Here is a 12,944-nt window from a genome sequence, read left to right as displayed (position 1 = left end):
GATGATGAGAATCACTACAAGCACTTCCTCAGATCACAAACTACTAGCACTGTTTTTTCTGTTTCCACAAATTAGATTTAATTTTTAAAACATTTGCCTTCTGCAAAGTACACCATCATCTTACATTTTATTTTTATTCAATCTAGTTAGTTAGATACAAATATGTCATCTTCAGTGGATCTCATTATATTGCTGGAAGAGCGTAAATTTTAAAGATTGTACTGCACAGTTTCATTTGCTTTGTGCCAACCTGGCAATCCGATTTTTAAAATTTTTTCTTTATGTAGTTTTGAAAGTAAAATGAGACCTGATATCCAAAAACATTTGATTTTGTTACAGTTTTCAGTCCAAGACTGGTTTGATGCAGCTCTCCATGCTAGTCTACCAGTGCAAAACTCATCCCAACTGCAAAATGCTTACTGTATATGTCCCTTGGTCTCCCTCTACAATTTTTACTCCAACACATTTTACACCATTACCAAATTGATGATTCCTTGATGCCTCAGGATGTGCCCCTACAACCAACATCACCTTTTACTCACATTTTGTGGCAAATTTCTTTTTTCTCCAGCTCGATTCAGTGATTCCTCATTTGTTACTCAATCTACCCATCTAATCTTCAGCATTTCTATTAAATGTTAACAAATTCCTCTTTTTCTGAAATGCTCCTCTTGCTATAGCTGGTCTACATTTTATATCCTCTCTACTTCAACCACCATCAGTTAATATGCTGCCCAAATAACAAAACTCTAGCACTTTTAGTATATCACTTGCTAACCTAATTCCCTGAGCACTGGTTGGTTTAAATCACTTACATTCCAATACCATCATTTAATTTTGTTGATGTTCCTCTTATATCCTATATTTAAGACATTATGTATTTTGCACAGTTGCTCTTCCAAGCCCATTGCTCTCTGATAAAATTACATTGTCATCAGGAAATGTCAACAGTTTTTTCTTGTTGTCCCTGAGCTTCACTTCCCATCCAAATGTCTCAGGCTGTAAATAAGCTTTTTCCTCCCTATTATTTCAATCCTACTGCCTTCAGAATTCTCAGACAGCAGTGTCCAGTCAACACTGTCAAAAGCTTGCACTGAATCTTTAACTGCTATAAACACATGTTTGGCTTTCTTCAATCTATCTTGTAACGTAAGACATAAGGCCAGGATTGCCTTTCTTCATTTATTGAATGAAGCAAAAACTTTACCATTATCAGCACTGTTTCTTTAATCCACAATGTGTTTTGAAGGTTTAAACCCCCATCATCAGGTGGATTTACAAGTGTTAATATGACAAACATATCTATGGTGTTACTTGTGCCACTGTCTAGTGAAGAAACATAAACACTGTTTCAGAGTTTGGTTTTGGAGGATTTTTTGACTAAAATATAAATATATATCTAAAGGCGAAAATAAAAAAAGTTTCTCTTTCATAACACATCACGTGTAGAGATGATGTCTGGAAACTAGTTGGTGAAAAGAACACGCAGCAGCAGAGAAACATTGTCTCGAAGTACAAAGAATATGTATCATAGCAATATTATTACTTGAGAATAAGTTTTAAAGGATTGTGGAGACCTTTGTTTGAGTTGCTGAATACATGTGTTGGAATAGATATTTCAGGTGGTATACAGATCTGATTCGGTCAAGTTTTATACCTTACATTTCATTTTCATTTACATAATCATGTGAAATGCTGCAAACTGTAGGCACAATAATTATGTTGCCAAATTAATACATGAATAACGATTTTGGCTCAGAGATAGGGATGAAAGGATGGAGGCAGAGAGAGAGAGAGAGAGAGAGAGAGAGAGTGTGAGGGAGAGAGACATTCAGATACAGAGAATAAAAGGATGATTGGATGAGAATGTATTTTTCCAAAGTAGGGGGTTCTTAAGGCTATATCTGTTACATGTAATAACTTAGTAAAGGTTGGAAGTAATGCATTGGTTTGTGTTTTAAAAATCTGCAGCAAGACAATCTATGTTGTTAGCTGATGTAGGTGTGTGTGTGTGTGTGTGTGTGTGTGTGTGTGTGTGTGTGTGTGTGTGTTAGTGCGCGCGCGCACACACACGCTCATTGCAAATTAAATAATGTCAGCTGTTGTTGAAAACAAAAATGATACTATTGCAAATGTTGTCATTTTTATCATTTAAGATGGATTCAGGTTGTTTCCATTGTCGTTTGTAAATTTTGAGTGTTTCAAGGATGTCAAGGTCTTTGCCTTTAGGTTGGAAGTGTAGGATGCTGATACTTGTTTCATTGACATGGTGTTTTATTTCATGCAGGTGGTTGGCTATTGCTGTACTAATAAAACAAAACAGCTATTGCAAATTGCTATAACAGCTCCATAGTAGAGACCATAGAACACTCAGTAGTGGCAAATCAATCACATAATGAGAAACAAAAAGGAAATAACATCTTCCATGCAATACCCTTTCTAGGTAATTAAGTACAACTACAAACATCATAAACTGCATATCTTATCTCCATATTTCAAAGCATTAACCAACATATTACTCCAACATTTACTTAGTCATTACATGTAACAGATATAATCTTAAAAAAACTTTGCTTTGGAAAAGTTTGTTGTGCTCCTTCACATCTTTCACCCTTTATATCCGAATTTCTCTGTCTGCCTCTCCCTCCCCCACCTTCTTCCCTCTGTCTCGGTCTCCATTCTTTCATCCCTGTCTCTGAATTCCTGCCAGAACTGTTATTTATGTATTAATTTTGCCAACTTTGGCAAAATAATTATTGTACTTACAGTTTGCAGCATGTCACCTGATTATATAAAGCTATTATACATATTTAAGCTATACTAACTTGAAAGAATCAGATCTGTATACCACCTGAAATATCTATTCCAACACGTAGTCAGCGACTCAAACAAAGATCTCCACAATACCTTAAATCTTATTTTGAAGTAATAATGTTATTACCATAGATATTCTATGTACTTCGAGACAATGTTTTTCTGCTGCTACATGTTCTTTTCACCTATCAGTTTCCAGACACCATTCTCCAAGTTACGTGGAATGAAAGAGAAAGGAGCCTGTAACCTTTGGAGTTATTCTGTTTTACTTTATGCTATTTTCAGCTTTAGACATAAATTTATTTTTTACTCAAAAAAACCCCAAAACCAAGTTGCGAAATACTGGTACCGTTTCTCCAGTATACAGTGCCACCAGTCAAGTAACAACACACACATAAATGCCATACTGACAAATGTAAATCCATGATGGAAGTTTAAACCTTAAAAACCTGTCATGGATATAAATAAATAGTGATTGGGACCAATACATTTGTTGTTTCTACATTTAAATGTGGAATCCCAACATGTCGACCCTGGTGGACGTTCCTCTCACTACAAGGTGAAAGAGATTTTAAACGCAGACTGAAAATTCTGAGGTGTGAATGTGATTCGATCATGCAGCTTTTCAGTTTCTGTGCACCTGCTTTACCACTGCACCACCAGGCTCAACAGGCTGTGCATTGAAGATGCTGTCATTTATAGGAATTTATCTTCACTGGATAATCAAAAGGAAATTCAGAAGAACTTGGACAAAATTTCCACTTGATGTAATGAACAGCAGTTTTGGTAGATAAACATAAGGTAATAAACGTTAACACAGAGGAATAATCAAATGGTATCCAATTGTAAGGTTAGTATTAAAACTTCTTGAGCCCCCTCACAATTCATGTGCTTATGAGTGATACTTAAGAAGACATATGAAACAGAAGGAGCACGTAAAACCAGTATTCTTAAAAGCGAGAGAAAGATTAAGATTTGCTGGAAGACGTAATAGAAAACTACAAAATGGTTCAAATGGCTCTGAGCACTATGGGACTTAACATCTGAGGTCATCAGTCCCCAAGAACTTAGAACTAATTAAACCTAACTAACCTAAGGACATCACACACATCCATGCCCGAGGCAGGATTCGAACCTGCGACCGTAGCAGTCGCGCGGTTCCGGACTGAAGCGCTTAGAACCACTCAGCCACCGTGGCTGGCAGAACAACTACATCCAAAAACATTAATAACTTTTTTTTTTTTTTTTCAAAATTGCTTTTGATACGACTATTGATTGATTAATCTTCAAGCAATATGTGAAGGTTCCCAACAAAGATATCTTTGATAATCTGTATAATGTGTTACTTCTTGTAAGGGCATTAATTTAAAATGACGAAAAGATGTAATATCTATTTCTTTATTGTGAGTGACTACTTTCCTCCAAGGGTTTAGACAAGGAGTTGATTAAAAGTAAAATTAATACTGCAGAAAGCAAGCAACTGAACTGGCTAACTGGTTAGGCATGCTCCATGGTGACGTGCACAATATGGCGTTGACACTTTGTCAATGGCCGCAGATGCAAAATTGTTGTGGTGTCAAAAAAGAATGCGTCAAGTCTTCATAAGTGTTGCGGCTTTTCACTTACATGCTATTAAGTTGTTTCCGAAATCATTAAGTTACAGATGCAAGAATTACCAACATTGTGATATGTGAAAACCAGTGAGCTCTGGCTGTCTTGGGACAATGCGTCTGTGAACCGTCCTGCTCCTTGGTGTGTTTTAATTTATCAGAGACGTGAAGAACCTGTGATAGATCACTGTTCACCACCATTTCAATGACACCACCACGATCATACTTCCAATGATGCAGACCGTGATAAGGCAAGACTTCTATTTTGTTCAGTAAAGTAATTCTGTAAATGGAGTAACAGTCATGATATACCAAAGAGAAATGACTATTAATTTGAGTATTACAGTTTATTAGTAACAGTGATCAGACCGTTATTTGATCATTACATCACTTTTCTATTATAATTCTTTGTCATTTATTGTTAATAATAACATCGTAACTGCCGTCTCCTTCATGTCTGCTGTGCAGCGAGCTATGTTAGTTAAGTTCAAAAATGGCTCTGAGCACTATGGGACTTAACATCTTAGGTCATCAGTCCCGTAGAACTTAGAAATATATAAACCTAACTAACCTAAGGACGTCACACACATCCATGCCTGAGTCAGGATTCGAACCCGGGAACATAGCAGTCCCACGGTTCCGGACTGAAGCACCTAGAACCGCACGGCCACCGCAGCTGGCGTTAATTTAAGTATTAACTGTATTTTTTTTACTTGTCACTTCTTCTTCACTGTGTGTTTTTGCTTTTAGGAAGCTTTAATTGTCGAGTGCTAGTAATGGCGTTCCATAGATTTCGTGTTTGTTTCGAATACAGTCAGAGAGAGTCCCTTTAGTCAACCATAGTGCCAGTAGTGCTAGTGTTTGTTTTCAATACAGCCCAGACACAGGTAGTGCTATTTTCATTGTTTTCTACAAGAAGTGTCTAGTAACGACAGTTTAGTCAGCTATCAGCTGCCTTTAGTGAATTAGCAGTCTAGTTAAAAGTTGATTAACTCTCTACAGTAAATTGTTTCCTTAGGATGGATAGGATGTGTGACTGCTGTGTACAGACGCAGGAGGAGCTGGCCACTGTTCGCGAACAGCTGAACGTGTTGATGGCCGCAGTCAGCCGACTTCAGACTGCTGCCTCTGAGTGTAGCGGCAGTGGGGAGTCTGGTGCGTCTCATGGTACACCCCAGGTGTTACATGCTTCACCCACTGTCCCTGCTGTCGAGACATCTTCGCGGGTACTGGACGCGGTTGGGCCACCCTGTCCCCAAAAGGAGTGGCGGGTTCAGCGGCGTTCACGGTGCACGAGGCGGAGGGTCAATGTGGAAGCTGGCCGTGTGGCATCGCCTGCTCTGCCTGTGAGTGGACATGTGGCCGCTCCTTCAGCAAGGTCCGAGCAGGCACACGGGGGAAGGGGTTTATTAGTTATTAGGAGCTTCAACGTTAGGTGGGTGATGGAGCCCCTTAGGGAAAAAACGGAAAGGTCGGGGAAGAAGGCCAGTGTCTGCTTGCCAGGGGGTCTCATCCGAGATGTGGAGGAGGCCCTGCCGGTGGCGATAGAGAGCACTGGGTGCACCCAACTGCAAATTGTTGCTCATGTCGGCACCAATGACTCCTGCCGTCTGGGTTCAGAGGTCATCCTCAGTTCGTACAGACGGTTGGCAGAGTTGGTGAAGGCAGAAAGCCTCACTCACGGGATGGAATCTGAGCTAACTATTTGTAGTATCGTTCCTAAAACCGATCGCGGTCCTCTGGTTTGGAGCCGAGTAGAAGGCTTAAACCAGAGGCCCAGACGATTCTGCGGAGATCTGGGGTGCAAATTTCTCGACCTCCGCTATCAGGTGGAGAATGTAGGGTCCCCCTGAATAGGTCAGGCGTGCACTACATGCAGGAAGTGGCTACAAGGGTAGCGGAGTACGTGTGGAGTGCACATGTGTGTTTTTTAGGTTAGAGAATTGCCTCCCTAGGCCCGACAAGATGCCTCCTGAGACGCGGCAAGGTAGCAGTAGGCAAAATGCAACAGTGAATAACAATATTAATGTGCTAATAGTAAACTGCCAGAGCGTCTATAGAAAGATAACAGAACTGCTCTCATTAATAAACGGTCACAATGCCCACATAGTACTAGGGACAGAAAGTTGGCTGATACCAGACATAAACAGTAATGAAATCCTAAACTCAGATTGGAATGTATACCGCAGAGACAGGCTGGACAGCGAAGGGGAGGCATGTTTATAGCGATAAGAAGTGCAATAGTATCTAAGGAAATTGACGGAGATCCGAAATGTGAAATAATTTGGGTGAAGGTCACGGTTAAAGCAGGCTCAAACGTGGTAATTGGATGTCTCTATAGGCCCCCTGGCTCAGCAGCTGTTGTGGCTGAGCACCTGAAGCATAATTTGGAAAATATTTCGAGTAGATTTCCCCACCATGTTATAGTTCTGGGTGGAGATTTTAACTAGCCGGATATAGACTGGGAGACTCAAACGTCCATAATGGGTGGCAGGGACAAAGAATCCAGTGAAATTTTTTTAAGTGCTTTATCTGAAAACTACCTTGAGCAGTTAAACAGAGAACCGACTCGTGGCGATAACATATTAGACCTTCTGGTGACAAACAGACCCGAACTATTTGAAACAGTTAACGCACAACAGAGAACCAGCGATCATAAAATGGTTACTGCATCGATGATTTCAGCCGTAAATAGAAATATTAAAAAAGGTAGGAAGATTTTGCTGTTTAGTAAAAGTGACAAAAAGCAGATTTCAGAGTACCTGACGGCTCAACACAAAAGTTTTGTCTCAAGTACAGATAGTGTTGAGGATCAGTGGACAAAGTTCAAAACCATCATACAATATGTGTTAGATGAGTATGTGCCAAGCAAGATCGTAAGAGATGGGAAAGAGCCACTGTGGTACAACAACCGAGTTAGAAAACTGCTGCGGAAGCAAAGGGAACTTCACAGCAAACATAACATAGCCAAAGCCTTGCAGACAAACAAAAATTACGTGAAGCAAAATGTAGTGTGAGGAGGGCCATGCGAGAGGCGTTCAACGGATTCGAAAGTAAAGTTCTATGTACTGACTTGGCAGAAAATCCTAAGAAATTTTGGTCTTATGTCAAAGCGGTAGGTGGATCAAAACAAAATGTCCAGACACTCTGTGACCAAAATGGTACTGAAACAGAGGATGACAGACTATAGCCCAAAATACTAAATGACTTCTTCCAAAGCTGTTTCACAGAGGAAGACTGCACTGTAGTTCCTTCTCTAGATTGTCTCACAGATGACAAAATGGTAGATATCGAAATAGACGACAGAGGGATAGAGAAACAATTAAAACAGGAAAGGCCGCTGGACCTGATGGGATACCAGTTGGATTTTACACAGAGTACGCGAAGGAACTTGCCCCCCTTCTTGCAGCGGTGTACCGTAGGTCTCTAGAAGAGCATAGGGTTCCAAAGGATTGGAAAAGGGCACAGGTCATCCCCGTTTTCAAGAAGGGATGTTGAACAGATGTGCAGAACTATAGACCTATATCTCTAACGTCGATCAGTTGTAGAATTTTGGAACACGTGTTATGTTCTAGTATAATGACTTTTCTGGAGACTAGAAATCTACTCTGTAGGAATCAGCATGGGTTTCGAAACCCAGCCCGCGCTATTCGTCCACGAGACTCAGAGGGCCATAGACACGGGTTCACAGGTAGATGCCGTGTTTCTTGACTTCCGCAAGGCGTTAAATACAGTTCCCCACAGTCGTTTGATGAACAAAGTAAGAGCGTATGGACTATCAGAACAATTGTGTAATTGGATTGAAGATTTCCTAGATAACAGAACACAGCATGTCATTGTCAATGGAGAGAAGTCTTCCGAAGTAAGAGTGATTTCAGGTGTGCCGCAGGGGAGTGTCGTAGGATTGTTGCTATTCACAATATACATAAATGACCTTGTGGATGACATTGGAAGTTCACTGACGCTTTTTGCGGATGATGCTGTGGTATATCGAGAGGTTGTAACAATGGAAAATTGTACTGAAATGCAGGAGGATCTGCAGTGAATTGATGCATGGTGCAGGGAATGGCAATTGAATCTCAATGTAGGCAAGTGTAATGTGCTGTGAATACATAGAAAGAAAGATCCCTTATCATTTAGCTACAATATAGCAGGTCAGCAACTAGAAGTAGTTAATTCCATAAATTATCTGGGAGTACGCATTAGGAGTAATTTAAAATGGAATGATCATATAAAGTTGATCGTCGGTAAAGCAGATGCCAGACTGAGATTCATTGGAAGAATCCTAAGGAAATGCAATCCGAAAACAAAGGAAGTAGGTTACAGTACGCTTGTTCGCCCACTGCTTGAATACTGCTCAGCAGTGTGGGATCCGTACCAGAGAGGGTTGATAGAAAAGATAGAGAAGATCCAACAGAGAGCAGCGCGCTTCGTTACAGGATCATTTAGTAATCGCGAAGTGGAAGACTCTGCAGGAGAGACACTCAGTAGCTCAGTACGGGCTTTTGTTTAAGTTTCGAGAACATACCTTCACCAAAGGTTTGTTGAAGTTTCGAGAACATACCTTCACCGAAGAGTCAAGCAGTATATTGCTCCCTCCTACATATATCTCACGAAGAGACCATGAGGATAAAATCAGAGAGATTAGATTCCACACAGAGGCATACTGACAATCCTTCTTTCCAGGAACAATACGAGACTGGAATAGAAGGGAGAACTGACAGAGGTACTCAAGGTACCCTCCGCCACACATTGTCGGGTGGCTTGCGGGATATGGATGTAGATGTAGATGCAGAAACTACAATCTTTAGAATCATAGTTATATTTTCAGAATTTAGTGCTTCAGAATATGCTAGCAATGCAGATCATAAAAACAGGGTAAATTTAAGCTTTATGCATTGGTCGCCCGGCACGTGGTGTGTGTGTGTGTGTGTGTGTGTGTGTGTGTGTGTGTGTGTGTGTCTGTGTGTGGGTGTGTGGGTGTGGGTGTGGGGTGGGGGGACAGAGAAGGAGAAAAGTTTAGTGTGTGCATTGGCAGAGTGTGCAGCACAATGAGGGTGAGGGGACATGAACTAGGAGGAGGTGATGGGACAGAGTGTATGGAAACTGTTAGGTGGAAGGTGTGGGGTGTAGGTTACCGTAGGTTGAGACCGGGAACAGACGTTATGTTGTAAGGATAACTCCATCAGCTCAGTTCAGAAAATCTGGTGGTGAAGGGGAGGAATTCATATGGCCCAGGGTTTCAAGAAACCATTCAAACCAAGCACGTTGATGCTGCCGCGAACGGCTTTGATGATGTCACTACTGCTATGCTGACTTCATGTGCCAATTTTTCATATTGACCAACACACTGCTTGGACTGTCAATCCACACCACTGGTGGCAAGTCCGCCCCTGAGCACCACAAAGAGCACGAGTGAAGACGTTCATTTAAATCTGCATTTTACCAGAGGAAGCGCCAACAAGAAGCGCTTCTCAGAGGCTCCGTGTGAAGGGGGTCTAAAGTGCACACTGTTGCTGACTTCAAGCGAAGGAGTTTATGTACTGTAGTGCTAAGAGGTCACAAAAACAAAAATGGTTAACAATGAATGAAAAGGTCAAGATAATCAATGTCTACAAAAAGGGAAAGCTTAGTATTAGATATGGCCAGCAGGTTTGCAGTTGGACAACAGATCAGTGACATTTTAAGAAACAAAAATGTCATTCTGAAATCGTGGACTGGAACTGATAACCCCTCCAGTAAATGTCCTTTTCCCAACATACTAGACCTAAAAGTTGACAATCTGATAACTGAGTGGGTCTGCGATGCTCACACCAATAACTTACCAGTTAGTGGACCACTAATCCGTGAGAAAGCACTCGCAATCACCACAGAGTTAGGGCTTAATGATTTTAAATCTTCTACTGGTTGGCTCAAAAACTTTAGGAGTAGACACAACATGTCTTTTCTAACCATAGTTGGTGAATCCATTTCAATGGACGAAAACACCATGTTAGATGGGCAAAAAAGGGTAACAGGAATTTGCGAGGGTTCTGAAGAAAGCAACATTTTTAGCTGTGGTGAGACTGATCTTTCCTTCAGAACTCTTCCCAGTAAACTATGACCCTGAAATGTGAAACTGTTCAGGACACAACATTTCAAAACAGCAGCTCACTATTCTACTGTGTGTTAATATGATAGGTGAATTTAAAAAGCCTTTAATTACTGGTAAGACCATGAAGTCTAGATGTTTTAAGGACATTGACTTGAGTAAATTGAACGTGGAGTGGTATGCTAATAAATGATCTCAGGTGACAAGAGCAATAATGACCAAATGGTTGCTTGCATTTGATAGAAGAATGGAAAGACAAAGGAGGAAAGAGATTTTGTTTATGGATAATGCCACTTCCAATTGTGATGCTGCACCAGAAAATGTGAAATAATCTTTTTGCCCCCAAATTCAACTTCACATTGCCAACCACTGGAACAGGGGATAATTCAAAGTTTCAAAGTGTTTTCAGGCAGCAAGTGTTGAGACATATTTTGTCTCAAATGGACAATGTTGAATCTGGATGAGAACTTGGAAAATTTATTAGTGTATTGGATGCATCCAGTGGATTTCTTCAGCCTTACAACAAGTAACATACCTACAATACAACCACCAACTGTTTCCAGAAGGTCAGCTTCATTTTTAATGATCTTGCTTCAGTAATTGATGATGGTGTCAGAGAAAACAATGTTAAGGGAGATGAGCATGAACTTCACACTTCAGTAGAGAAAACTGATGGATCTGAGGGGTATGCCAATATCGAGAATGCACTGCTTACAGAAAGTACATCAACTAGTGTAAGTGAACTCATACAACAATTTCATCAAGACGGGTGTGTTGACAATGTTGCGAATGGAAAACAAAATGAAGATGTAGATGATGTAACTGAACTGGACTTCACTCCACTTTCAAGTAAGCAGAGAGTGTAAGAGGCAAGACAATTGAAACACTACTTTTTAGTAGGGGGGGGGGGGGGGGGGGGGGTGATTAAGAGAGACAAAGTTTAATGTCAGCAGTTAAAATGCAAGTTGAAAAGACAGTTATAAATTACTCTCTGGTTCAGAAAACATACATGATTACCTCGAACAAACCTTCCAGATTGCATGAAAGAAATTTAATACCATAACATATTATGCTACGGGGATTTGTTAATGTAGTAATGTTAGTAAATGGATATAAATTTTTACTATGTTGTTTATACAGCACATTTCTGTCTATAGTTCACTGAATGTAGTGTATTGTATTGTATACTGTACTTTTGTCCTTTTCTGGTTAGCAGACACTTTTTTAAAGATGGTATTTTTATTTTTCCCACAGATGTCTGCCATTCAGAAGTTTTACTGTATTATTACAATTATTATTATTATTATTATTATTATTTTCTTACCTGAATGATTTCACCTGACATAAGGCACAACTTCTTATTGTCATCGAGTACAGTATTCATGTTCTCTATCCACACAGCATCAACTGGGCCGTCAAACATGATCCATTTCCTGTCAGGTGTTGTTGCAGATGCAAACTCTCGAAAAGTATTAGCCAACACACCTGAAATGAGTCAAGGAACATTTCATAAACATAAAAATGAAAATAACCATCCACCATCTCATAACACAAATAATGAAAAATGCATGAAATTTGATAAAACATGATGTAAAACAAAAAATATATGAATGATGGAAGCATTATTAGTGCTATAACTTACCATCTGACCATTCATGAGAAACAGGATCGAAGCAACCATACAACTGCCCCATTGTTATTGCCTTTGGGTTAATTATTCTGTAATGTGCTCTATACTCTTCCATCACTGACTTTCGATTATTTGCAATATCGGTCAAAGATTCTGCAAGTGTCTGCAACATTCAAGAGAAATAATGAGACAATATTAGCCAGGTCATTGACAACATGCTCTTATCAATTCCTTAGGTCAATAAAACAGTCGTCTATATGCTGAAAGCTGAAAACTGAAAGAAATAACAAGCTGGGCAATAGAAGCCAAGAAATGCCAGAATCTTCATGCTCTTACTTCATGGGGAGCCACACAAGATGACAGAGTGTGAATAACACTATTATTACTTTATTTGGAATCGCTGCAGTTCTACCCCTGAACTCTATGAATGAGAAGTACTCTCCATTTCATGGTCACTGTCATCTGCGATTCTGTAAAAACTTATTGCCCCTGATGGATTCAGTACAGTAATGAGACACCTATTGTTAAGTTGATTTAATCTGCCTCACCAAATCTTTTCTAATAATTTCTCCAGGGCACTGTAGAACCATCTATGAAGTAACTACATCACATATATGTTCAGTAAACACACCAGGACACATAAAACATCTATTAACTATGAAATATTGGCTATTACAACTCAAAAACAGTGTTAGTAACTAATTTTGCTTGAAATCTTCCACCTACGACAATGAAACTATAAATCTGAAATGATACAACTTCCTCATTTCCCTTAATGTGGGTAAAGAAATTATCCACT

General features: G+C 39.9%; 1 protein-coding gene across 1 annotated transcript in view; it reads right to left on the bottom strand.

Annotated features, from left to right (window-relative positions):
* LOC126455722 (dynein axonemal heavy chain 3) overlaps positions 1-12,944 on the bottom strand; it is a 1,249,696-nt gene that overhangs the window by 653,477 nt on the left and 583,275 nt on the right. The window contains exons 31-32 of the mRNA XM_050091491.1: positions 12,158-12,308; positions 11,840-12,000 (exon numbers count right to left, since the gene is read on the bottom strand). Of these exons, the coding sequence (XP_049947448.1) occupies positions 11,840-12,000; positions 12,158-12,308 (312 nt within the window). The remainder of the gene's footprint in view (positions 1-11,839; positions 12,001-12,157; positions 12,309-12,944) is intronic.

The sequence above is a fragment of the Schistocerca serialis genome, chromosome 2, assembly GCF_023864345.2.
Source record: "Schistocerca serialis cubense isolate TAMUIC-IGC-003099 chromosome 2, iqSchSeri2.2, whole genome shotgun sequence".
Lineage (NCBI taxonomy): Eukaryota > Metazoa > Arthropoda > Insecta > Orthoptera > Acrididae > Schistocerca > Schistocerca serialis.
Note: the sequence above shows the minus strand (reverse complement) of the source record. Positions and strands in the feature narration are given on the sequence as shown.